Source organism: Rhinolophus sinicus, chromosome 8 (assembly GCF_057876585.1).
Source record: "Rhinolophus sinicus isolate RSI-liver-muscle chromosome 8, RSI-T2T, whole genome shotgun sequence".
NCBI lineage: Eukaryota > Metazoa > Chordata > Mammalia > Chiroptera > Rhinolophidae > Rhinolophus > Rhinolophus sinicus.
Genome location: NC_142508.1, coordinates 52420871 through 52445245, shown reverse-complemented (window position 1 = coordinate 52445245; position 24375 = coordinate 52420871). Strand labels below are relative to the sequence as shown.

The 24375-nt window shown below is 52.6% G+C and overlaps 2 protein-coding genes across 6 annotated transcripts in view; one reads left to right on the top strand and one right to left on the bottom strand.

Annotated features, from left to right (window-relative positions):
- KIAA0513 (KIAA0513 ortholog) overlaps nt 1-11100 on the top strand; it is a 57150-nt gene extending 46050 nt beyond the window's left edge. For all 5 annotated transcript variants that reach the window (XM_019747112.3, XM_019747108.3, XM_019747109.3 and 2 more), the window contains 3 exons: nt 2343-2423; nt 2939-3033; nt 4108-11100. In XM_019747112.3, the coding sequence (XP_019602671.3) occupies nt 2343-2423; nt 2939-3033; nt 4108-4157 (226 nt within the window). In that variant the 3' untranslated portion in view covers nt 4158-11100. The remainder of the gene's footprint in view (nt 1-2342; nt 2424-2938; nt 3034-4107) is intronic.
- Nucleotides 11101-12544: 1444 nt separating this feature from the next.
- On the bottom strand, nt 12545-23722 carry CIBAR2 (CBY1 interacting BAR domain containing 2). Its single transcript, XM_019747096.3, has 9 exons — nt 23562-23722; nt 21514-21748; nt 19638-19706; nt 19456-19557; nt 19344-19349; nt 18437-18541; nt 15130-15243; nt 13716-13817; nt 12545-12882 (listed from the first exon to the last, which is right to left on the bottom strand). The coding sequence occupies exons 1-9, from the start codon at nt 23579-23581 to the stop codon at nt 12739-12741; spliced, it is 897 nt and encodes a 298-aa protein (XP_019602655.3). The 5' UTR covers nt 23582-23722; the 3' UTR covers nt 12545-12738.
- Between the last annotated feature and the right edge of the window lie 653 nt (nt 23723-24375).

Genomic DNA, 24375 nt, shown 5'->3' with positions numbered 1-24375 from the left:
TTTCTTACGCAGCCTTATTATGGCTCTAAAAGGAGCATTTAGGTATAACCAGTACCTCCTTTAATAGACAGCCCTGGAGTTCCCACCATATCTCTGCGTGAGTGTGATTAACCAGCGTTTCCGGAGCAATGCTTCTTAGCACCACAGCCAGGCCCAAGAGGGTGGGAGCATTATGGTCCCCGAGCCGCCGGTGCTGAGCTGGCGAGTGCAGGCCGGCCTCTGGGCCTCAGAGGCCTTCTCCCTGGAGCAGATGTGGTCTGACCACGCACATCTTGGACCTGCCCCGGGGACACCCAGACATGCCCCAGGCCTCACCGGGAAAGAGGGGCAGGGTTGATTCAAGACTGGGGGCAGGAAGGGTGGCTCTGAGTCCAGGACAACCTCATGCCACCGACATTATTTTCCCTCTTTGGTAAACTCTGCCGACCATGCCATTGCCGTCCTTTCTGTTCTCAGAGGCAGAGACGGCTCCATTGCAGAGGCTTCCCATTCTGCAGGCTGTGGGTCCCAATTCCCACTGCAGCAATGTAGACACATGTTCCACCCTTTGTGCAGTATGACATCTCAACTGGCATTGGGTGTTCGATTCAGTTTAGAGGAATTGATTTGATTACAAGCATCACCTGATCTGCTGATTGCTAATGACCTTCCACCTCTTTCTTCAGAGATCCCATTAAATGTCCCAGTTCTACTCCTAACCACAGAAAAGAGTCACCTCTTTGTCCGGGTCAGGAGGAATGGAGGTCAGGGCGGCTGTGCTGCATGATTCTAAGAGAGCCATTCCCACGCGATCTGGGCTTGTGCAGTCTGTAGCCTGCACAACTGTACACAGTGGGCCTGGTGGTGATGGGGGGATCTATGCCTGGACCATCCTAAGCGTGGCCATTGTGGGAAGGAGGATGGGAGGGGTTGGCATAGTACCTGGAAGCACATTCTGGGTATCTTCACGGGTGTCCTGTCATCGGCATGAGGAGCCTGGAGCTGCACGGCCCCTTGTCTCTGTCAGGCCCGTGATGGCTTCTCGCTGAGCTGTGGCAGCACCAGTGGCCTCCCTGGGCCAGGAGGGTGGAGAGGTGAAGTGTTGATGTCCTTGGTTCTGTTTCTCTTCCTCTGGCTTCTCCATTATCCTGACCCCTTGTCCCTCATACTGCCTCCTCTCTCCCTTTTCTTTGGTCTTTCTCTTAACCTTGTTTTAATCAGACGCATCATCCAGAGTTTAATTTTTAAGGGGCAGTAGGTTAGAACGAGCTTTTCCTCACCATCTGCATCTCCTGCAGGTATCACACTTCTCAGATAGACATGTCATGTTCTTTACCCTGGGGGACACGGTGGTGGAACAGTGCAGGAGTGGGACAGTCCCCCACCCCCCTGGGACAAAGATGCTCTGCCATGAGGGGAGGGAGAAACGACTTTCATGGAGGGGCACTGAATTAGTGTCACTCAGAAGAACATCTGCTTCCCCAAATCTTGTGCTCACTAATATTCCTCCACAGAGAACAGACAGGCAGTTTCATTCTCCAGAGTTCCACCCGTGAAGCCACGCACGCAGACCGAGTTCCTTTCTCATTGGAGTTTCGCACTTTGTGTTAGAGGCTTTGTGCTGTCTTCCTGGTGGGCACAGGTCACAGTTCCCTGTGCGGAAAATTGTGGGTCTGGTCCATGCACTCTGGGAGGGGCATGGAGAGTCAGCGTCATTTGTGAGGAAACCAAGCGGAAGAAGGTGACGCTCGGCAGAGCTGAGGCTGCCTGACCAGACAGTGTGGGTGACAGAAGCCTTCCAGCCTCCCTGCTCCCTGGGCCTCCTGGCAGGAGAGCCTGTGGGCACTGCCTCCCACAGCGGGCCATCCCCTCACTGGCAGGGTAGAGCCACCAAAGCCGGTGAGGCATGGAGACATAGCTCAAGTCTCGCCGCGGTCTGCATGCCCACTCCCCACAGGGAGCGGCAGGGTCCTTTCCTTTGCGTGTTTCTCCACCTTAAACTGGGGCCATGACTTCCCATCCTTGAATGTAGAGAAAAACATGAGGGATGGCGTTCTTGTCTCCTAGAGAACATTCTAGGCAGCCACTAAGCACGTATCATCTCTGCTCAGTAGAAAGCACGTGAGCTTTTGGATCGTGTCATCTCAGGAAGGATGCTATAAATGAGTTTGTGCTTCGCGCCCCCCAGGCAGAGTGTCAGAACTCTGGCAGACTTTGTGGAAAAGCAAAGTGAACGGCTCCTACATCAGGGAGGCTGCCCTTGGGTGCCCCTGACCCCTGTAGGACCGAGCAGGGGAGGGGTAAGTAGCTGGGCACGCAACGGCACTCTGTACACCCTCTCCTGTCACCTCCTGTGCTTCCAGGGAGAAGTGGTGCCACATGACCCAGGAGGAGCGTGATGACAGCCTGAGGTTCAACGAGAACATTACCTTCGGGCAACTGGGGTAAGAGCGCTGGGGGCCCCTCAGGACCGAGAGAGAGTGGGACGCATCGGGGGCCGGACCCGTGCCTCTCCCACAGCAAGTCATCTGTGAATGAGAAAGCAGGGCAGAGTGAGGTGCTGACACTGGCACCCAGACTTGGGGAGGAGGGGACCGCTAGCTGAGGTAGATACTTCTACCTGGGGGCTCCGTGAGGGGAGCGCCACCCCTCACGATGTCACACATCCGTGACACAATGTCAGTACAACTGTATGGTCCTAAGCAGCTCAAAAGCGTAGGATTGATGACAGTTGGCCCGGCTTCCAGTTCCTAATTCACCCTGTCAGCTCACCTGGTGGCGGGCAGTTTCACAGGGAGTGTTGTTGTCTGGCTGAAGAAGGGAAGATTTGTTTTGACTTTTGTCTGACTATTCCAGGTGGCCTGCATGTTGGGCCTCCAGGAGAGAAGGGCCTGGGTCCCGGTTCCCTCTCCCCAGGGAGGCGGGAGGGGTGCTAGCTCATGGGTGTTTTTCCCTCCAGCACGTTCACCCACAACATGCTGGCATTTGGTCTGAGCAAGAAGCTGTGCAATGACTTCCTGAAGAAGCAGGCTGTGATCGGCAACCTGGACGAAGGTGAGTGATGGCCTGAGGTGGGAAGGAGCACAGTGTTAGCAACACATGCTCTGCAGACTGAAAGTTCTCACCCTGCTGAAAGGATGGTTCCTATTTTAATGAGAAACATGATGGTAAACTACATGGTTGGGTCCCCCCTCCTGTTCCTGTCTACGTAAATGCACGGATGCTTTTCATTCCAGTTGGAAATCCGTTTCTGCTAAGCAGGGTTTGCCAGGGGCTAGGGGGAGCTCGCCAGGTCCAAATGTAAAGATGTAACGTGTTGCTCAGACTCTGAACTTGAAAATGGTCCAACTCTGGCCACAGGTTGCCCTCCTTCTCAGTGGCCACCGTGTGCCCTTCCTTTGTTTCTTGAAATACACTGCCATGAGGTACGGGGGTGGTATGGTAGGTGGAGGGGGGTCTTGAGGTTATTCTGGAGTTTCTGACTTCTGTCACAAAAGGGCATCTGCTGCTGATGTCAGCTTCCCTAATCTACACCTAGGTCCACCTTCATGCATCACCCCACCTGCTACAAACAGCTCTTCCTCATGGCCTCCAAAGCCTTCCACTTAAATGTGTATTTGGATTGACCAATAATCTTTAAAAAAAAAAAAAAAAAAAAAAAACAACCACTTCCTCCTGCACCAAGTTAAAGGAGCCGCAAAGGAATGGCCTCAAGTGCTGGGAGAGTGTTAGAGGCGCCTCCAGATGTTCTTAGATGTTGTCACTAGCCCCACCAAAGAGCCAGCAAAGGGCACAAACACTGTCTCCTCTCGCACCACGTGGCCCCTGTGCAGGCTCCGTGGCAAAGGGGGCTCCCGTGACACAGTTTGTCTGCCCACACCAGCAGGGCCGTGCGGCCACCTTCTGTGGCATCGTTTCCATGAGAGGCGGCTCCTCGCTTCCAAGGAGTGCACTTCCCGACATGCAGCGCGCTGGTGGCCGAGCGCTGTGTCATCACGCACCTTCAGAAGCCTGCACTCACTGCTCCTGAAGGAGTTCTGAGTTGTCACTGCCCCAGGGAGAAGAGCAAGACGTGCCTGTCCGTGCCACCATCTTTCTTCCACGAAATAACGTTGTTCTCTCTTCCAGAGCAATATAAGCTGCTGAGCGACCACATTGAACAGATGGCCACTGAGTAGGCCACCGGAGGGCGCCCAAGGCACCCCTCGGGCAGACTGAGGGGCACGCCCTCTCCTGGGCCAGCGCCTGGCTGTCACCCCACCCGACGACCCTGCATGACATCCGTGACATCGTGACATCGGCAGCACCTACAGCCTCTCCATGCTGCCCTAGAACTAGCAGTTCAAAGACTCCGATGCCCGCTCTCCCCGCCTCCTCTCTGCCTGTGTCTGCTCCCCTATCCACGTGCCAAAGTGTTCCCAGGATTACATGGCTAAAACGAGGTGACTGTCCATACCCCCAAGTGTCAGGCCTGTGACATAGGACTGAGGGAGGAGGAGGAAGGAGGCCCAGCTGGGGTGGGCACAGGGCAGGGTGTGCCTGCAGCCCCCTGCAGGAGAGGGTGGGGTGCCTGTGGGAATACGGATGAGGGCACACACCAGTGACACGGGGCAGTCATGGGTGATGACGTGGGCCCTCTCAGTGTCGGTCCACGGCTGGTGCTGGCCTTTTCCTGGCTCCCCCTCCATGTGACAGGCTCTAGTCACAGGAACCTCGAGGAGGAGCGAGACGCCTCCAATTTTAGGGAGGGAGAGAGACTGGGGCAGAGGACATGCCTTCCTGTGGGCAGAAGGCCTGGCCACATGCAGGCTGTGAAGTGCCCTGGAGACATCACTGTATCAGACACACCAGCACTGAGGTGTCTGTGTCAGGCCGTCTGGACTGTTCCTGGGCAGCTGACAGCTTCCTTCTGAAGCAGAAAAAGCCCTGCCACTCACTCCCTGGGAGGAGCATCGGGCTGTCTGTCCCAGGAAGCAGCACAGAAAAGTGTCTTCAGTAGCTGCAAGACAGCCACCCTTTCTAAAAGCAAACAGTGCTGCTCTTCATTTCAAAAAAGGCAGGAAAATCTGTTGGTGTTACAGACGCTGGGCCCAGGTGGCTCCTGGTGGCAGCTGTACTTGGCTCTTTGGCGGAGTGACTTCGGAGCGTGCTGGGCCCTGCACTCCCTGGCAGCTTCGGGAAGGTGCCCTTACCTTCTGCAGCCCCAGCCCTTTGAGCTCTTCCCTGCAGACTCTGCACAGACCCCCCCTCATCTCACTTCCGGAGGCTAGGAAGCCCGGCTCTCCTCCCTGGTTTGGTACCAGCCTGAGGGCACTGAAGTCTGACCCCCAAGCCTCCAGCATGCTGGCTCCTCTGCTGGGAATATTTCAGCCTGGTTTCCTCTGCCTCCTGCCCATCACTCTTGGGCCCTGACCTTGAAATAGGCCTGTGGGGCTCTCTTTTCTCCCTTCTTTCGCCCATCCTGTTTTCCCTACTACCTCCTCCGACTCGCAATCACATTACCTTGCGGTTTTTTCTTGAGCGTAGCAAATAGATACCTGATCGTCGCTTACCCAGCCACTGCTCAGAAGGGTTCCCTGCTAGAATGCATGCCTCCCTAGAATGTTCTAGAGAAGAGCAGGCATTGGTTGAGCCGTTGAATGCCCATCGGGGTAATCATAAGAGAGGCGCCGTGAAACATGGTCTGTTCTGAGCGTGTGGTGTGAACTGTTGCCCGCCAAAAGAGCTGGGGAGCGGGGCTTCAGAAACCCAGCTTGTTTTCTGATGGCAGCATGTGTCTGTGTGTGTGTGTGTGTGTGTGTGTGTGTGTGAGAGAGAGAGAGAGAGAGAGAGAGAGAGAGAGAGAGAGAGAGATGGAGGGAGAGAGACGTCAGCCTTGCGGGTGATGTCTTTATACAGAAAGCACAGCCCTGTTGCCAGTTTGCGTGCCATGCCAGGGCCGGTCACACAGGCTGTGTAGTGAGCCCCCAGCCCCACTGTTGGGGCCCCATGATGGTGCATGTCTCTACTGAATACACATTGATGGGTCTGTGGCCCCCCCAATGCCTCCTTCAGATAATGCGTCCCCCCTTTAAATGGTCAACTGTGACCCCAATGCGCTGTGCTCCTTTCCCCCTCTAAAGTCAGGGCCACACCGAGCCGCTTGTTCGAGGCCCCCGCAGGGCCCCCATAGAGCCCCCCCTTTAGCTTGCCCTTGTCGGCTTTAGTATTCATTTCTCAGTAGTTGGTGGAAATGCATTAAGACTTCGAGACGCCCAAAAGATTTATCCTTGCAGATCTAAGATTCTTGTGTAGAAGTTTGGATTCAGTCTGATTTCCAGAGGAAGAAAAGTAGATTCCAGGGGTGCTGGTGGGCACGGGGGTAGCACACAGGCTTTGGAAGGAAATGCTGCTTCAACTTCTTTGGGCTTTTTCAAGCACTTTAACTTCACACATGATCTGGAGACCTTTCTTTTCTTTTTTTTTTTAATAAACCTCTTGAGATAGCAGTTGAAGGTAGAAGCAAAGGGTTGCTTTGGTTTTTCCCCTCACTCCTTGTTCTCCTAAATCCAGCTCCTCAGGGTGGAGTAAGTGTGACCCAGAGGAACTGCCTGTCATGTTCAGCCCCACAAGGGGACACTGGTAGAGTCAGCGGGCCGCCTTGGTGTGACCAGTGCAAGGGGTTCGGTGGCTGCCTGTCTCCTGTTGGCAGCTGCCTGGGGCTGAGCATTTCATCGTGGAGTGCGTCTGGCCAGTGTCACCTGGAGAAGCACAGCATTCCTGGAAGGGGGCTGGGAGCTTGCCTCACTGATATTCCCTCTCCCCTCCCTGTGACATTCTCTTCCCTCCGCCTGGTCAGAGCAGACTCAAGACACACCCTCTGAGGTGCCACCCAGCATGGGGAACTGGTGACCCAGTGCACACACAGGACGCTTTGGTCAAAGAGAGCTCTGGTAGCCCTTCCTATCAACTCAGGAACCTTACTCAGTGTAGGAAGCACAGAGCATATCCAAGAAGGGACTTTCCAGTACCAGCAGGTGGCGTGTCCCAAGCTGGGAGCTTCGAAGGCCTGTCATTAGCCGCATCACTTCAGATGTTCTGCCGTCGGTCCCTCAGGGCTGTGTGAACCATAGTGAGCCAAAGGACAGCTCACTCTCAAGGACAAAGTTCCCCGCTCAGAAAACAGGATGAGGCTGAGACGCGGCCTGATGTGTTTTTAGCCTTTGTTATAATGTTAGCAATATCGGTATATCCAGAGGGGCCACGTTGATATTCAGATAGCATCTGCTGTGTGTGTGCGAACACGTGCGCGTTTAACCAAAGGCAGAAGAGCCAGATTCTGGTAGTGTAAGTTATTTGTACAGTGAAATGGAGTAGACTTTGATTTTCCTGTTGCCAAAAGACCAAAACAAAAAAAGTGGGCTGAGGCGCTCTTAAAGTACCAAAAGGAGGACTTGAAAGAGTCCACTTCCTGAATTTTGTACCCGAATGAAAGCCTGCGGTGTTCCGGTTAACCCAGCGAGCCGTGGTGGGTCTAGGACAGAAGCCTGGGCGAGAATCAGAAGCACCAACTTTGGGTCCTATTCTCACTTCTCCACACTCAGTGAGACAGTGGGCTTCACGGTGTGGCAAGAAGGCAACAGCTTGAAGTGTGCTTTTCCGGGACTTTTGTATGTGGGTTCATTGATCAGCCGGGGCCCCTGGTATTCCAGCCTCCTGATGTGAAAGGTACAGCGTTCCCTCCACAGAGGAGTTTGTAAGAGGTTTCGTCTAACCCAGGTGTCTGGAACTGGAAGCCAGGGCCGCAAGCTGCAAGCCTGGTCTTCCTGGGTGTAACAGCACCCTAACCTTTGGCTTTTTAATTAGGGCGCATCCAGCTAGACCTGTGGTTAGGTCAGCTTGATGACCAGTCACCTGAAACTTCAGACAACTGTGCAGTACGGGGCTCAGTCCTTTGCCCAAAATGATGAGGACTTGGGAAGTGAGGGAAGGTAGGAGGGCTCAAGGCCCAGCCCCGACTGCTGGAGACGGTGCCGTGAGCCACCTGCCGCTGCGCCCAGCACAGCGGTCTCAGGCTCGTCTCTTCTCTCATCTTCCTCAACTGCAGACAAAGCTGCTGGGTGGAGGTCCCTACAGACCCTCAGTTCCGAGGGTTAGTCTTCTCGCCCCCTCCCTCCCCCACCCAGCCTTTTCGTTTTCCTTAACCATTGCTCTTACAACTCAGCCATCTCACCCTGCTTTCCTGTAAATCATTTATTCCTTTTTATGATTCTCAAGGCTGGGTTTTACTTGAAAAGCTTTCAGCCGAGTTTCACGGTAAAGGGAAGTTGTATTGGCTGGAAGTGCCCCTAATGGACTACTGTGCAATGTTCAGACCCCGACAGGAACAGGGTTTACTCAAGCCACACAGCCACATGTCCCAGCACGTACGTCTTTGTTGCCATGTGGCCGGGAATGGGAATGTGTTGGTTCTCTGGAGAACAAATGGATGAATCATTTCCAGATGGTTCACATTTAGTGGATACACTCAATGCTCAGACCAAGGCAGGCTCGGGGGGGGGGGGGGGGGGGCTCATTCTGGGCCTGGGTCTCCCTTGCCCAACCAGGGCCTGCGTGTTCTGCTTGTCAGGAGGGGTGGAAGGAACACCTCAGGGGCCAGCCCGCTTTGTTCCATGGGTAACCTGGTGTTAGCCCGTGTCCCCATGTTGGCCAGTCTGTCTGAGCTCTGAGCAGGGGGGTGAGTGGAGAGCTGAGGAGTGCACCCCCAGCCCTAGCTGGCTCCCCGGGATTCAAGTGGAGCGGTGCTCCCGGTGCCTGTCCTTCGTTCCTATTGGAAAGAGGGATATGTATCATTTCCAGGAGAGAGTCAGAATGGTCTGGGTTTGCCTATTTTCCAGTCATTTCCACATACACAGCTCCCGCCGGACATCTGTGCCATGGGGGAGAACCCAGATCCTGGCTGAACCTGCAGATTCCAGCCTTTGACAAGGCAAAGCCAGACCGCAGCGCCACACCACCCCCACCCGGCACACACCCCTGGAGCTCCCTGGGCAGTGTTTGCACTTTAACTAGAAAGGACTAACTGGTAAATCCCCTTTGACTTGTGGGTCAGTCCTAGAATGGGGGGACTCTGCTGATTCTCTCCTTGGCCCTGGGCGATGTGCTTCTGGAAAGAGAAAGGGGCGTGCTCACCGGGCACCATCTCCACAGAGGCTCTGACCCAGGTGGGGTGCCCATCGCTCCTGTGCTGGAGACAGTAAGGCTCGGGGTCTCCTGCCCCCGAGGTCGGGAGCCAGCCTGGGGCCATCGCTTCCGTGGACGCCTTGAGAAAGACAAGCCAAATGTCTGAATACCAGGAAAGTCAAACAACAGACGTAGATCCCCTTAAAATATGTAAATGTGTTAGAACATGGTCAGTCAGCCGCCTTTGTTGTAAACTGTGGCTTCTATTGGGGTACAGTCTGTTTTCCCTTTCACCCCAGTTTGTCTCAGACCTACACTTGGCATTGCCACATGTAGACATCACCTTTAGTAGCCCCACAGTAGAGTTCAGTGGTGCAGGTCTTTTATGTGTCTCAGTTATGCAATTTTGTGTCACATCTGGTGATGTTGTACAAACTGTATTTTAAGGTTGAGAAAGTTTCGAGGTTGAGGGTCTCAGAACAGTGCTAAAATCAAGCTGTTTCCTGTGAAGAAAAATATATATATATATGTCTATATATATATCGCACCTCAGATTGTCAGAAGGTGGAAACTGAAATAAATTATCTTTAGAGAAAAAAAATTGTCTCTTTAATTATTGTTTTCACATATCTGTGAGGACTTTTCACAGAATTTGCAATCTTCTCAGTGACATCAGTGGCTTTTCAGAAGAAAACTTTTTTTAGTGGGGTGAATGTTTTTGTCACTTAGGGTGAGTGTTTGGGTCTTGTCCAGATGTGTGTGTGTGTGTGTGTGTGTGTGTGTGTGTGTGTGTGTGTCATGGGAAATGCTAAGAAAGGCAGCACTCCTCTGAATGCTATGGAGCCCAGACTTGTCAGTTTGGGCATTTGGGGGTATCGTAGGGATTGGGTGGCCCCGCTCCTGGACGGGATCTCAGTCCAGGCCTCTAAGATGCCTCGAACCCTTTCCAGCTGGAATCCTGACCCTGCTTATCCGCTGAGCCCCAGCTGTTCACCTCTTGCGTTTGGGGGCTGGAGTGTTGTAAATGGAAACTGATGACAGCTCCTACCTCATACAAACAGGACGCCTTTATCAGTCCTTTCCCACTTGGTGCGACAGATGCATTTTATGAAATGTTTGGGCTTTCTCTTTTTCTGATTAGAGGAGGTCAGTAGCTGCATCGCATTCTAATGCTCTGGCCTAAACAGATCTGAGCGGTGACGCTGAGGAGCAGCAAAGGGCCTGGGAGAAGAGTCTTCGGTACCCGGGCAACAGGCTCAGACGAAGGTACAGGCAGGTTACCTTCCTCCCCATTGTCTGAGATAGGCTGGAGTACCTCTCCCTGTGCTCGGGGAGACGGGGCCTCCATGGCCCCAGCTCTCCCACCCAGTCTTGAGGACCTGACCTACCACCCTGCCCGCTCTTAACCAAACATGGAGGGGAGGGACCAGGTGGCAGATGCCCCCAGCTCTGGGACATCACATCTGGATGTTTCCTCTGGTGCTAGGAGAATCCCACAAGCAGTAGCTCAGGACTGGATTCAGAGGCAACGTCACGGAAGGGGGAGGACCCTTCTGATGGGCACTAAAACCCTGCAGAGCAGGGGCAGGGTGGTAGGTCAGGTCCCGTTCTACTTCCTGCACAACTGACTGTATCCCTTTCACCAAATAATTGAGCCTCAGTTTCTTCATCTGTAAAATGGGAAGGAAATCATCACCTATCCTTGACGGCTCCTGTGAGAATCAAATGCAGTATATGCAAACGTACTTTGCAAATGGCAGAATGGTGCTTATCACTGTCCAATCCATTCCCTCATTTTCCCGATGAGGATAAACCCAGGGAGGTGTACCCATAGGAAGGGTCCTACCCATTAAAGAAAAAAGAAAAAGAACCAAAGTATTCTGTTTAAATTTTACAGGCACAAATTTAAAATGTATTATTCAAAAATCACAACACTAAACATAAAAGAAATTTAAACAAGCTTTCAAATGGTGGGGGTTTTTTGTTTGTTTGTTTGTTTTTCAAGTTGTAACCTTTACTTCTGACCTTATTGAAGCTTAAAACTGCACTGATATTTCTGGAACACTCTGAGTGACTTTTTCCCCTTAAATTCCTGTGGAACGCGCCTGTCTGCCCCATGTTACCAGGCTCTCTCCTGCCACAGCGCCAGAAAAGCTCTGCTTCTCTTAAAGAAACATCTCAGCTCTTCCCATATGTGGGACCAGGGTCTTACTCATGAAGCCATTTTTTATGTCATGAGAAGTGACTGCTCTCTTCTCCCATATTCAGATATCTGCACAGATTGCTCAGGGAGAAGTGGGGTGAGTTTGCTCTCAGTAACTAGGAGTGAAAAGCAAGAAATGCACAGGGAGGAAGACGGTCAATCCAGTAGTTCAGAGAGACCCCAAAAGTCATGCTCCTTCTGTCCCTGCCCATGCCACCTCCCACCTGGTGGCCCCAAAAAAGAGTAGAAATTTTGTCGCCACTTTCCAAGTGACACCCCCCCCCCCCCCCCGCAAGGAGATAGTAGTGCAGGAGAAGGCTCTTGGCCAACTAGCCAACCCTGCACTTAGGAACATTTGGTCTCTGGGTGCACTGGGCCAGAGGGCACATTTAATGAACACCTACTATGTGCCAGGCACCATCAGGGTCCGGGACCACCAGATGAATAAACAAGGTTATTTTCCTTTAGAAACTAGCAGTGGGGTTGGGACAGAGCTGAGGTTAAAAAAAAGTACATTTGTGTGTGTGTGTGTGTGTGTGCACATACATATGCTTACAGTTATAAAGTATAAGAGAAAACATATAGCCTAAAATGTGACTATATGTACTACATAATACAATCAATGAATATGTTATTCTATAAGTTATCTATTATATAGAAAATACAGAATATTTTAGTTATTTTTGGAGTGTTCTCCTGGGTAGAATCAGGGTGGGCTTCCCTGAGGAGGTGCCATGGACCTGAATTTGGGGTAATAAAAGTCACCGTGGTGAGGACGTTAATCCTGCAATGATCCCATGAGGAAGGTTTTGTGTTCCCCACTTTGCTGATGAGAAAATCATGTACCCACCCCTACCTTCACCTGCCTAACCCCTCCACCTCCCTGGACTTCTATGATGTGTTGCTTGTCCCAAGGTAATCCCTGCATATCATGTTCATGTGTTATGGGGTGAATCATGTCTCCCCCCCAAACTTATACATTGAAGTCCTAACTCCCAGGGCCTCCGAATGTGGCCTTATTTGGAAACACAGTCTCTGCAGATGTAATTAGTTAAAATGAGATCATACTAGATAGGGTGGATCCCTACTTCACTGGGGCTTGTGTCCTTATAAAAGGAGGGAATTTGGACGCTGACATGCACACAGGGTTTAAACACCCAAATCCCCAGGTCATAGATGAGAAATGAGAGCCAGCCCAAGTCAATTTGAGGTGCACCCCACATTTATTGAGCACCTATTATGCATCAGGCACCATGCGAGGCACAGTGATCCCCAGAGTGACCTGGGAGGTGAGTACTATTGTCCCTGTTGCCAGGTGAGGAAGCTGAGGCTCGGAGGACATGTGACTTGCTGGGGGTACACAGCAGAGCCCCCTGAGCATTCAGGGTCGGCCCCTATTTTTCCATGTGGGGAGTTTTCATCCTATTGATGGAGTCCCGGCCCAGTCCCTTGAGGTCCTCCACGGGGTCCTCCTCGGCAGGATGGTCTTCACTCGCTTCCTCTTCTCTCCTCTGGCTCCGTATGATGCTCCGATCCCTCTAAATCATCAGCAGCAGCATCACCACAGCAACATCAGTGATAATGAGGCCACAAGTTATCGAGCATTTCCTAAGTGCTTCGTGTAGATTTGTCCAACCCTATGAGGGGGGTACTGTTATCAGCCCCCCACCCCCACCCCCTTTGCAGGTAAGGAATCTAAGGCACAGAGAGGTTAAGGAACTTTCTTAATGTCACTCAGCTTGGAGCAGTGGGTGTGGACCCAGGCAACCTGGCTGAGGGCTGTACTTCCGCCACTGCCTTTAGAGAGAATTATTCAGAAAGCTAAGAGACACCCTGTACCCCCTTCACACATTGTGGGGCAAGCTCCTGCCTCGCCTCCCACCCACTGAGTGAGTGAACCTACCCAATTGTCCGGAGGGTGCTTAGAGTCTCAGCTACTTGGCTAAATTCTCAGAGGTTTTCCTGCAGAACTATAAATGTGCCTGATCGCAGGCCTCACTGGGCTCATGAGGTCACAGTAGTACATGCACCGTATTACTTTCCTAAAGTCTGAGAAATGCTGGCTTCTGACACCTACCGGGATAAGCGCTAGGAGGCGGAAGAGCGCCTTCCAGAGCCCTCTCCTCAAGTGGACATACTACAGGATGCCTCTAGGGGGCGCTCGGGACACGTGGCGGCAGCAACCCTGGGTTCCGAGGTTTATTGATTCCGCTCTTCCAGATAAGTCCAGCTCAGACTCGCCAGCAGCCCTCCCCACTCCTCCAGGAGCGCCTCTTTCTCAGCGACTCGTTTCCAACCCATGTTCTCAGCAGGCCTCCCCGAGGTCACTTCACTTTGTCACAGGTTTGACAGCCCCACCCCTAGTGCTCACCTGGGCTGGGAGAGACCATGGGACCGCTGCTGAGAGGGTGGTATCCGTGAGCGGCTGAGCATTGTAATGGCCACAAACTCCACGCATCTTGGCTCTAAAATCCTGACGAGGAGAGACCCAGGTGGGTTAGATCCAATCAGGAAACAAAGAGGGGCTGGGAAGGGAAGATGGTGCCAAGAAGGCCAGTGCACAGCTAACACTGCTGGAGCCCCCACCTGCACCGACCTATCTGAGAGCCTCCTGTTGGTTATTCTGTGTGATCCACAACAGCCCGGTCAGTGGGCATTTTCATCCCGTTTTATAGACGGAGGCCCTGAGAGGCTAGGTAACATGCCCGTGGTCGCACAGGGAAAATGAGAGGTCACTCTTACCCCTAAAGGAATATCACAGAGATGAGTGAATGCACAAGAGTGCATTCGATCTGCCTTTAACTGCCTGGGGTGGTTTTAAAGTTTACCTACAAAGTCTTGGAATTCACGTCTCCCCTTGAATGGGGCCGTAGTGACTCACTGGTAAGGAATAGAATGTGGCGGAAGCAACGACACTAAATTTCTTCTAAGGTTAGGTCATAAAAGGTGACACAGTTTCTGCCTGGCTCTCTCAGATGATCGATCTTGGACCAGTGGCCGTCCAAGATCCACTGTGAGGAAGCCCGTGCCACATGGAGAGGCCACAGGTAGGTTTTGAGCTGCAGACCCCACTGAGGACCCAGACAGGACGGGCTTTGTGGGTGTATGGCTCCTGCAGTCGTCCAGGGCCCCAAGCTCAGAAGGAACCCGCTGTCACCATCTTGAAATTCTTAATAATTGCTGAACAGAGGGCCTACATTTTCATTTTCCACTGAGCTCTGCAAATCATGTGGTCCGTCCTGGACCCAGGTGACAGCCATCATCTACCAGACATGCGTGAAGAAGCCTGTGAAAGGACTGCAGCCCCAGCTACTGACCGAAAACCGATGCAAAGGAGGACCTGGAGCTGGTCCTATCAACCTCGGAGCCACAAACGGAAATCACGAGTGACTGCTGTGCGGTGTGGGGCGCAATAGTCACTCAGACAGTGCATGCTGGATTTTCACCCGCTCAGGCAGGGTAACAAGCACCTTGTCTATATCCAAACAATACTGAGCATCATCAGTCTGGAGAGGCTTTCTGTCGTTGTTGACTCATTTGTTTGGATTTAAACACCCAAGTGATGACAGACACATAGATATTCCAGCGAGAACGTGTTTGGAAATTCCCCAGCTCTAGGTTTGACACCCAGGGGCAGATGTTTAAAATAGTTCATCAAAATGAGTCTTCCATATTATAAAAATTGCAAAATGTTGCCAACAGAAACCGCTTCTATCAAGACAGAACCTAAACCGACTTCAGCCCCATGGTGCCACCAAACAGAACAGAGGGCGTGTGTCACCTACCTCTACATCTCTCTCCAGGTCATAGTTGTCCAGGGCCTGGAAGGCGCTGGAATATACCTCCACTGCTTTCGTGTGGAAGACCATCTCAATAGTTACAAAGTCCGAAAAAATTTTCTATGGGGAGAGAAGCCCAAAACACAGAAGGAACACTCTCAGAAGGAGAGTCCTGGGGTCGGTGACCCCGCATGTAGACAGACTGGCGGGTGAGGGATGTTAGTTGTCCTTATGGGGACAGGCCCTTGGTCAGTATGTCATTTTTAATTTGTGTTTGTTTGAACAGATAATGCATCCCCATTCAAAAGCTGCCTTGCACAGGGATTGTTCCAGAAATGTAGAGGCCTTGTTTCTCAGCAAAGACTTTTTGAGGGCATCCTTTTCTCTGCTCTGTCAACCTGGGCTCATCCACTCAGCCTTTGCTCCTCTCATTTTGAGGACAGGTGTTTGCAAAGGTTGATGGCTACAGACCCTCAGCCTCTGTCATCCATGGGCTGGAGTGGGTCCTCCAGGATAGGGAGGGGTTGCTGCTGATTGACATTGCTCGGCCCAGTGCCCCCCCCGCCCCGCTGCAGCCTGACGAGTTGGCTTGTCAAAACGTAATTAGTGATAGAGATGTTGGCCTCTTTTTGATCAGATGGTTTGTCTTGGCTCAGAAAGCTCTTACAGAGTTCCTACGGCATGTTCAGCCCCAGTGTGGGCTCCTACTGTGTGCAAGCCTAGCACAAACTCCTACTGTGTGTCAGGCCTGAGAGGAGACTCCTACTATGTGTATGTGTGTGGGGGAACCTGGCACAAGCTCCCACTGTGTGTGGAGTCCTACCAGGACACAGGCTTGGTGCTGGGAGAGGAGCCTGCAGTTTGGAAACAGGGCACTTCAGGTAACATGGGAAGCACCTGGGAGAGGTGGGCCAGAGGAAGTCTGCAAGGCAGCCTGGGAGAAGTAAGAGAAGACAGGCCCAAGACTCATGGAATTACCTGCCTCCTGCCTCCTCCTCTCCTGCCCCTGGGAGGCAGTGCTGGTGATAGTAGCTGTGAATCAAGAGGTGGGGTCAAGGCCTCATCCTGCCATTACTGGCATGGGGCCTGGGGAATGATTTCTCCCTCTCCAGCCCCAGTTTATTTATCTGCACTTTAGGGATAGGGTGGCCCCAGTTCACAGAGATTTAGTTAGCCCTCAGTCCGTGCTCCCCACATCAGCACTAGCCCCCCCTGGGAGCTTGTCAGAAATGCCAATTCTCCAGCCCACCCAGACCCACCCAATGGGAATCCAAGGTGGACCCATCGTCTGCATTTTTAAGGAAGCTTCCAGGTGACTTCTGATGTGCACTCAGGTATGTGAACCCCTGTATGAAAGCGTCATTTACATCCTTTTATATAAGCTGGAGAGCTGTTCTGCAAATGTAATCGTTTTATTAGAAGTGGGACCGAAAACCAATATAGTGGTAATCATTATTTCAAGGTCTGGATTTTCTCTCTTAAAATTTGGAAGGCTTTTTAGCGGGTGGTTTGGATAAGCTTCTCTTACAAAGTTAACCCCAGAAGTGGAAAGGATACCCACTTTAAACGGCATGCTTCTGTTGGGCCCTTACCGTGGGGGGGGCTGAGAATCTGGTGTGCTCTGACTGGCACCCCGTGGGGCCGCGCTTTCAGGCCTCACAAACATCAGGGGTTAAAAAAGGTCAGCTGGTGGTTTTAGGTCCTGCCTGCAACATACCGTGTTTCCCCGAAAATAAGACCTAGCCGGACAATTAGCTCTAATGCATCTTTTGGAGCAAAAATTAATATAAGACCGGGTCTATAATATAATATCATATAGTATCATATCATATCATATCATATCATATCATATCATATCATATCATATCATACAATACCGGATCTAATATAATATAATACCCGGTCTTATATTAATTTTTGTTCCAAAAGGCACATTAGAGCTGATTGTCCGGCTAAGTCTTATTTTCGGGGAAACAGGGTAGATGTTGGAGCATTAATTACCACTGTTTCACTCACTTGTGTATTTGTTCATTTATTCATGCATTTCCCAAATATTAACTGAGTACCGCTAAGTGCCAAACCCTGGACCTGGTGCCCGAGACCCAGCAGGGGACATGACATGCAGGGGTCTGCCTTGTGGCCATGTGGTGTGGGAGGCAGGCATGGGACAGCAAGTTTTCCACTATGCCCTCCATTCCCTGATGAGTGGCACGTGGCACACTGGGGGCCTGTGGCAAGGCAGGGTGTTAACTCTATGGGGACAGGGGCCTCACTTTGCTGGCTATGGTGTCCTCAGCTTCAGACATAGTGACTGGCACATAATAGGTGTGTATTCAACGATTGTTAGATTAATCAGTGAATTAAAGATACAATTAATCTACCCACTGGGCTAATTGCCCCCGGAGGGAGCAGAGCATGGTATCAGCAACGGGGCTGGACCACTCTGGAGGTCAGGCGAGTTTCCTGAGGGATGAGGAGTGTTACAGCTCAAGCCAGAGTAAGGGCAGAGACTTCATGGTACCGGGCACAGCCTGTGCAAAGTCCCTGAGGTGCCAAGGGGCTCAGTGCACTTGAGCCTGGAGTGGTGTGTCCATGATGAGGCTGGAGGGTTGGGCTGGGGCTTCGGGAGCCACAGGGTGGATTTCAGCCTTTATCCTTACACAAGGGAGGCCACGGGGCTGTGTGGAACCCAGGAGTGACAAATTGGAGCTGCCTTTTGTGAGATCCTTGGGGCTGCAATTTGGTAAATGGACTAGAGAGGGGTCAAGTGGGTGAGGGGCCTTTGTGATCAGTGTGTCCTTCAAGATCCCAATGTTCTGAGGCCCTCTTATAAGAAGGGGCCAGGCTCTGGGCCCAGGGTTCTGGGTTGCGGTGGGGTAGCATCCAGGGGAAGGAGGGAAGCGCCCATGCGCTTAGAGCTTCATGGAGGAAGTCATGCCAAGTTATGTGGGTCCTTGTGTGGAAACAAAAGGGGCCCGGGGAGATAAACTCTGCCAAGTTCTCCTGGTGGGGAGCTGGGCCTGGGTATTGAGAGGGCAGGGCTGCTGAATGCTGGCTTCCGGGCAGGCCAGCTGTGCAGGACAGCTGCCCTGAGCAGCCGGCCTCTTACCCCTGCAGCCAGGATTAGACCAGGATTAACTGTCCTGGAGCTGAGTGGCCACAAGCTCACATACACGATCACACACACACAGCATACACACACATGTGCACACACACATACACATGTGTGCACACTCACACAGGGGAAACATGGGCACACACACATGCATGAGGCAGGCCCCAGTACCTCCAACAAAGGACCGACCACCCCTACCTGTAGGTCCTTCAGTTTCTGCTTCTGAAAGGCGTCCACCGTCTCCTCTAGCTGGTGGGTGGTGTGGCTGGCATCCACCGAGGCCCTCTGCACACTAGTCTCCGCCTGCCCCAGTGATAAAAAGTATCAGCAGTGGTTCCATTCTGGATCATTCTGTCTCCTGCCCTGCTTGTGGGCCAGCTCTCCTGCCTCCTGGGTGTTTTTTGCCAATTTGGTCATCAAAGGAATGGCCAAGTATAACCACCGCTAAAGGGGCAGGTGCTGCTTGGACAGACTTGCTTGCTAGCTGTGTGACCTTGGGCAACTCACTTAACCTCTCTGAGCCTCAATTTCCTGGCCTATAAATGGGACAGTAATAAGACCTGCTTTGGAGGATTGTTGTAAGAGTTCAACAGTGGGCACTAGCTGAGCTTTTATTACAACAGGGCTTCACGTTAGACAATAATTAATTCTAGCCTGTGGAACACTCTAAGGTAATTAATTCCTTGGTTCCTTCCATCGACATCTATATGACCCGACTTTACACAGGCACATGAAGAACCCAGATTTTTAGAGTCAGGTGCCTCAGCTGAGTCTCAGGTTTGGCCTATTAACTCACCCGTGTGACATTGGAGAAGTTACCATTCTTAGCCTGGATTTCCTCATCTAGAAGTGCCTACCTGGAGTGAGTGTTAAATAGGTAACTTGAGAAGGGGAGTGACTGCTGACCTGCTGAATAGTGTCAGTGGTGAGACAGAGCCCAGGGCTCCTGGCCCCCAGCTTCCCCCCACACCCCCTCCAACTCTCCCATCCCCAGCTCAGGGTCCAGCACACACCTGCCCAAGGAAAAGCTCACCTCGCCATTTTGTGAGGTCATTCATTACCTGTGTGCAATTCTATCTTGCCCAGACAGACATGTGGCCCTCACCTGAGACTAAGAAAAATGCTGTTAAGGAGCCAGGTTAACCAGCAGCCCCCACCAGAGGGCGCCATGGCCACCCTGGTCCAGAGGCCCCAGGCCCAACTCCAGGGAAGGATACAATCATTTGCCTATCGGAAGGCGACTTCTGCCTCAGTTTCTCCAGCTTTTCCAGTTGTTTGATCTCATTATTCCGGACATGTTTGAATTTCTTGATCTCGGCCTAAGGGCAGAAGGAAAGAGGGCCGTTTTCTAGGGATTCAGTGCATTCAAACCCAGACGCTCTGCAGTGCCATTGCTCACCCGTGTCTGCTTTATCTGCGTCCCATAGAGTTTCAGGGGGTTGACGACCTTAGTCTCCAGCCTCTCGACCTGGGGGAGAATCAGAGCAGGCAGGGCCAGGGAGATGCCTGGTGACTGCGTGGCCTCCAGCCTGCATGTATAGAGAGCCGTCTACACACACAGAGCTGCATGGTAGGAGCTTGTGTGTGTGTGGGTGGGGGGCACCCTCACCCTCCCTCACCCTTCAGGGTTGGGAGTACCGGTCTAGCTCAGGGCTCTGTCTCCCAAGGGCTCGTGAAATACAGTTCATCTTGACGAACCTTGTTTCCTCGCCTGTAAAATGGGTGTAATGACTGTATCCATCCAGGGCACCATGTCAGCTCCATGAGACCCATCACTAGTTCCATTCTCCAAACTGCCTTAGGATCTTGCCCCGGGGGGGTGAGGGGGGGGGGGCTAGACAGACCTGCTCAGGACACAGAACAGCCTGGGATTCGCAGCAGGGGGCAAGGGGGATGCGCTGAGCTACTGTCTCCATGCCAAGCCTAATACTAGGCACTTTAATAAACAACATCAGTAATAGTAATAATCACAATTAAAGCTAATGCTGAGGAAGTGCTTACCCTGCTGCCGACATTGTTGGGAATCAGGACGTGTCACACTAGAGCAGGCCTAGGGGTGCCCCCAAGGGGCTCCTGAAAACCCTGATTGTGGGACGGCAGCCATTGTGACTCAGCAGCAGGTCAAGGGTGTGGCCTGGAAATCTGCATTTCTAACAAGTTCCCAGGTGAGGCTGATGCCTTGAGGATGGCCGCCCCTGAAAATCTGGCTCACCAGCTGAACCAAGAGAGCTGCGCTCCCCACCGAGCCCCTGCTCCTTCACCAAGGCTTATGACCCTCGAAAGGTAAATACACATCTAAAAAAATGAATTTTCCCAGGTGCCAAAAGGGAAAGCGACTTCCCATCCCTTGCTTTAAAGCATTTCTTTTAGAAAACTTGCCATTGTGACTCCATTCTCTGTCCCTTTGAGACAGATCTAAACCATTTTAAAAGCTAAAGAAAACTCTTGCTGGTTTTACAACCCAGGAATGGCAGTCATATCTTTGAAAGGTAAACATCAAGGTGCTAGTGGCTAAGGAGATTCACCCTGGTGCCTGGCTCCAGGCTATAACCCCCTGCTTGTCATAGAAGTGGTGAGAAATTTTACTTTTCCTTCCGATAACAGTGGTTAGTTAATACAGGTGGCTGCCCAATCACCAAGTGGAACTAGGAAGTCTTGTGTGACAAATGGTGCTGTCCCCTCACCTGACGACAAGTTACCACCTGTCTGGAGAATGTGCATGGGAGGGGTTCTCTTGGCCTGGCTGTGTGGGGAGTGAGGTTTCTGTCTATCTTTGCCGTCACTAATCGGATCGCCTGTCTGGTTTAATGCTCATTCAGAAGAAAAGCTGTTTTGTTCTTTTCGACAATCACAGAGAGGAGTGTTCTGGGCTGGCAGATTTTTGTTTTTAATGATTTCCTAACATGCTGCAGCCTCCATAGCCTCAGCCCCCACCATGTCTGTCCCGTCTCCAGGTCCTCTGGGCCTTGGGGAATGTGCCTCCTGCCTGGCACTCGGGGAGCCCACAGCAGCAGCCCTTAGAACTAGCTTCTTGGGTCTTCTTGCCTTGTCCACCCTTCGTCCAACTCTGCAAAGCCTCCCGGCTCCCAGTCCTGTAAAGGGAGGTGTGACCTCCCCCCTCACACACACACACCCAGGGAGGGAATAGTGTTAAGTGCCCAACCTCTGGGGACACCTTGGGAGGAGATGTGTATGGATTGTGGCTCCCACAGGGCGGCTCCAAGCCTCTGACCCGACCCTGGCAATGGGGTCAGGTCCTCGGCCACCCCACTCACCTGGGCCTGCCGGTAATCCTGTACTTTGGCCAGGTCCTCGGCGAAGTTCCTCAGGGTGACCCGCATCTCGGGGTTCTCAGTGTTGGCGAAGTCAATGAGCTGCTTGACCAGCTGGTCGGCCTTGTCGCGCAGCCGGGCCGTCTTGCGGGTGTAGGCAGCCAGGAGCGAGCAGAACTGGCCAAAGTACTTCTCAGCATTGGTCACTGTGTTCTCCATCACCCTCACCTGGCTGTCCCTGGGAAGGCAGGGGCCTGAGGGGTCGTCTGGGCAGCGACACAGGGCTCACCCACCCACCACCTCTCTTACAGGTGGCAAGCGCCATGCCAGACATCTGGTCCCTGGGACAACACTCAAGGTTAGGTGTCAGCTCAGCAAGCTGGATGCAGGAGACCCACTGGGTCAGAGAACTGGCCCGTGGCCAGGCGGGAATGCCAAGGTGGTGTGGCTCCAAACCGGGCCTTCTCCCTCCCTGCAACCTTTTAGAGGACCTTTTGTCTCCCTGGCAGAGTTATTCCTTATTCCCTAGCTGCCATGGCCCCTTCCCTCTGAAATTCCTCCAATTCTAACTTTTCCCCAAGCTGTCAAATTTCTCTCCCTTCTCTGAATCCCGAAGCCTTTTTTTTTACATTAATGAACTTTCTGGGGACCAGGTTTAAGTGTACCGAAAAACAGAGTGGAAAGTACAGAGATGTCCCGTGTACCGCCTCCCCCAGCATACCCACTTTGCCCTGTCACTAACCTCTTGCATGACTTGGAGACATTTGTACAAAAGATGAGCCAATAGTGATGACACATTATTATTCACTAAAATGCATACTTTACACGAGCGTTCACTCTTGGCGCTGTGCGTTCTGTGGGTTCTGACGAAGGCCTGATGCCCTGGGTCCCCCATCACAGTGTCATACAGAGGAGTCTTACTGCCTTACAATCCCGTGCTCCCTCCATGTGTCCCCAACTCCCCTGCCGCCCACCCCCAACCTGAAGCTTTAGTTTGTTCTTGCACGTCCCTGATCACTTCCGGTTGTGCTTGGTTTCTGTCACCCTCAGTGTTGTGGGACGGGAGCCTCCTGCCTCATTTTTTTGTGCTGCCAGCCTGGGGTCTCTCCATCGCAGGTGTTCAGTGAAAGTGTGTGGAAAGAGTGGAGGACCCGCTGAATTTCGTCTTCCCTAAACAGCCGCTGGTACTCACCTCCCTCCCGGCCCCTCTCTAGCGCAGCCCCTGCTCCTCCGCTTGACCAAAGTCCCCGTGCACAGCCCTCCAATCACATCCCTAAAGCTGGAAACTCTGAGGAGGGCCCTGTGTCCTCCTCCTAACAAATCCTAACTCATTCACCACTTCCCAGTTTGCAGAACATTCCACATGCATTACCCGTAAGTAAGGCTGTATTACTATCACCATTTTAAAATGAGTAAACTGAGGCCCAGAGAGGTGACGTCTCTTGCTCCGGATCACACAGCTATCTGAAGTATCAGTTCCTCCAGGTGGGGTCCTTGGACCCCCCTCCATCAGAATCACCTGAGGCCCAAGTGAAGCATGCAGTTACCCAGGCCCTCAGCCCAGACTTGTGAATCAGAATCCTCGTGAGTGAGGCCCAGGGGGCTGCAGAGACACCCTCGAATTTGCCACCCTCAGAGGAAACAGGCATAGAAACAATGGGATGAGGGCCCAGCGAGTTGCCAGAGAGCGGTGATAGGATGAGGCTGGAGGCAGTGGGGTCAGGACAAACCCACAGAAGGGGTGATGCCTGGTGGGACTTTGGGGCATGAAGAGGGGTTTTCCAGCGAGGGAAGGTGGAGATGGACTCTGGGAATTTGGCTACCCAGAGCTGTGGGCAGTAGTGCTGGAGAAACAGAGGCCAGATTCTGGAAGCCTCTGTGATCCCTCAACCTTGCAGTGGGTGTGGTGTGAGAGGGAGCCCATCCTTATCACCCCACCCCCACCCCTTCCGAGCAATCCCAGCTGCCCCATCTGTGTTGGTACATCAGGCCCTGAAAACCCCGCTCATTCTCCCTCCCAGCAGGTCCAGCAGCAGCACGGGGCCACTTACCTGAAGAGAACAGTGTTCATTGTGACCAGAGGCACCAGCTGTCCTGGTCCTGAGAAATAAGGACAGGGCCCCAGGGGTCCTGCAGGCCCCAAGGAAGCAGGGCGGGGCTGGGAGCAGCTGCCTGGGCCAGGCTCAAGGGACGCTGCCACCTGGTTCCAGGGCAACAGGGCCACGCACAGCTGCCCTGGGAGGAGCTTCAGGCTGGTTGCCTGGCAACCCCTCCCCAGGCCAGCCTCTCCCAGCAGGTTAGCAGGGCCTCGCCCAGACTTGCATTGACTCAGGGGGCGCCCAGAGAGCCACTTATTCACCCCTTGAAGATGGAGGTTTTTGTGGAACCGGGTAGTGTTGTGGTTCCCCAGGAGGTGGCAGGGATTGGATTTAGGGCAACTTGTCCTGGGCCCAGCTACGGTGTTTCCCCCAAAATAAGACCTAGCTGACCATCAACTCTAATGCGTCTTTTGGAGCAAAAATTAATATAAGACCCAGTGTTATTTTACTATAATATAAGACCCGGTCTTATATAATATAAGACCGGATCTTATGTTAATTTTTGCTCCGAAAGACGCATTAGAGCTGATGGTCCAGCTAGGTCTACTTTCAGGGAAACACGGTATGTTTGTGGGTCCTGTGTGTGGAGGCCCCTCCTCCTGCTAGCAGGCCATCTGGCCTTCCCCTGGTGGGCTAGTGGGTAGGGTCCTAGGAGACCCAGTTTCTCAGGAGGGGTGTGTGAAAAAGTACAGAGTAAATTTGGGGGGGGAGGGAATGTCTCAAGGCCTTAGAGCTGGATGAAGGGGACAGGGCACATGCCCAAAGG

What these genes read in the sequence shown, in the direction of transcription:
- CIBAR2 (XM_019747096.3), bottom strand. Translation starts at nt 23,581, where the DNA reads ATGAACACTGTTCTCTTCAG. An exon ending in ATGAACACTGTTCTCTTCAG is followed by an intron (nt 21,749 to 23,561) that starts GTAAGTGGCCCC and finishes CTGCCTTCCCAG; the next exon opens with GGACAGCCAGGTGAGGGTGA. An exon ending in AGAAACTGAAGGACCTACAG is followed by an intron (nt 15,244 to 18,436) that starts GTAGGGGTGGTC and finishes CTCTCCCCATAG; the next exon opens with AAAATTTTTTCGGACTTTGT.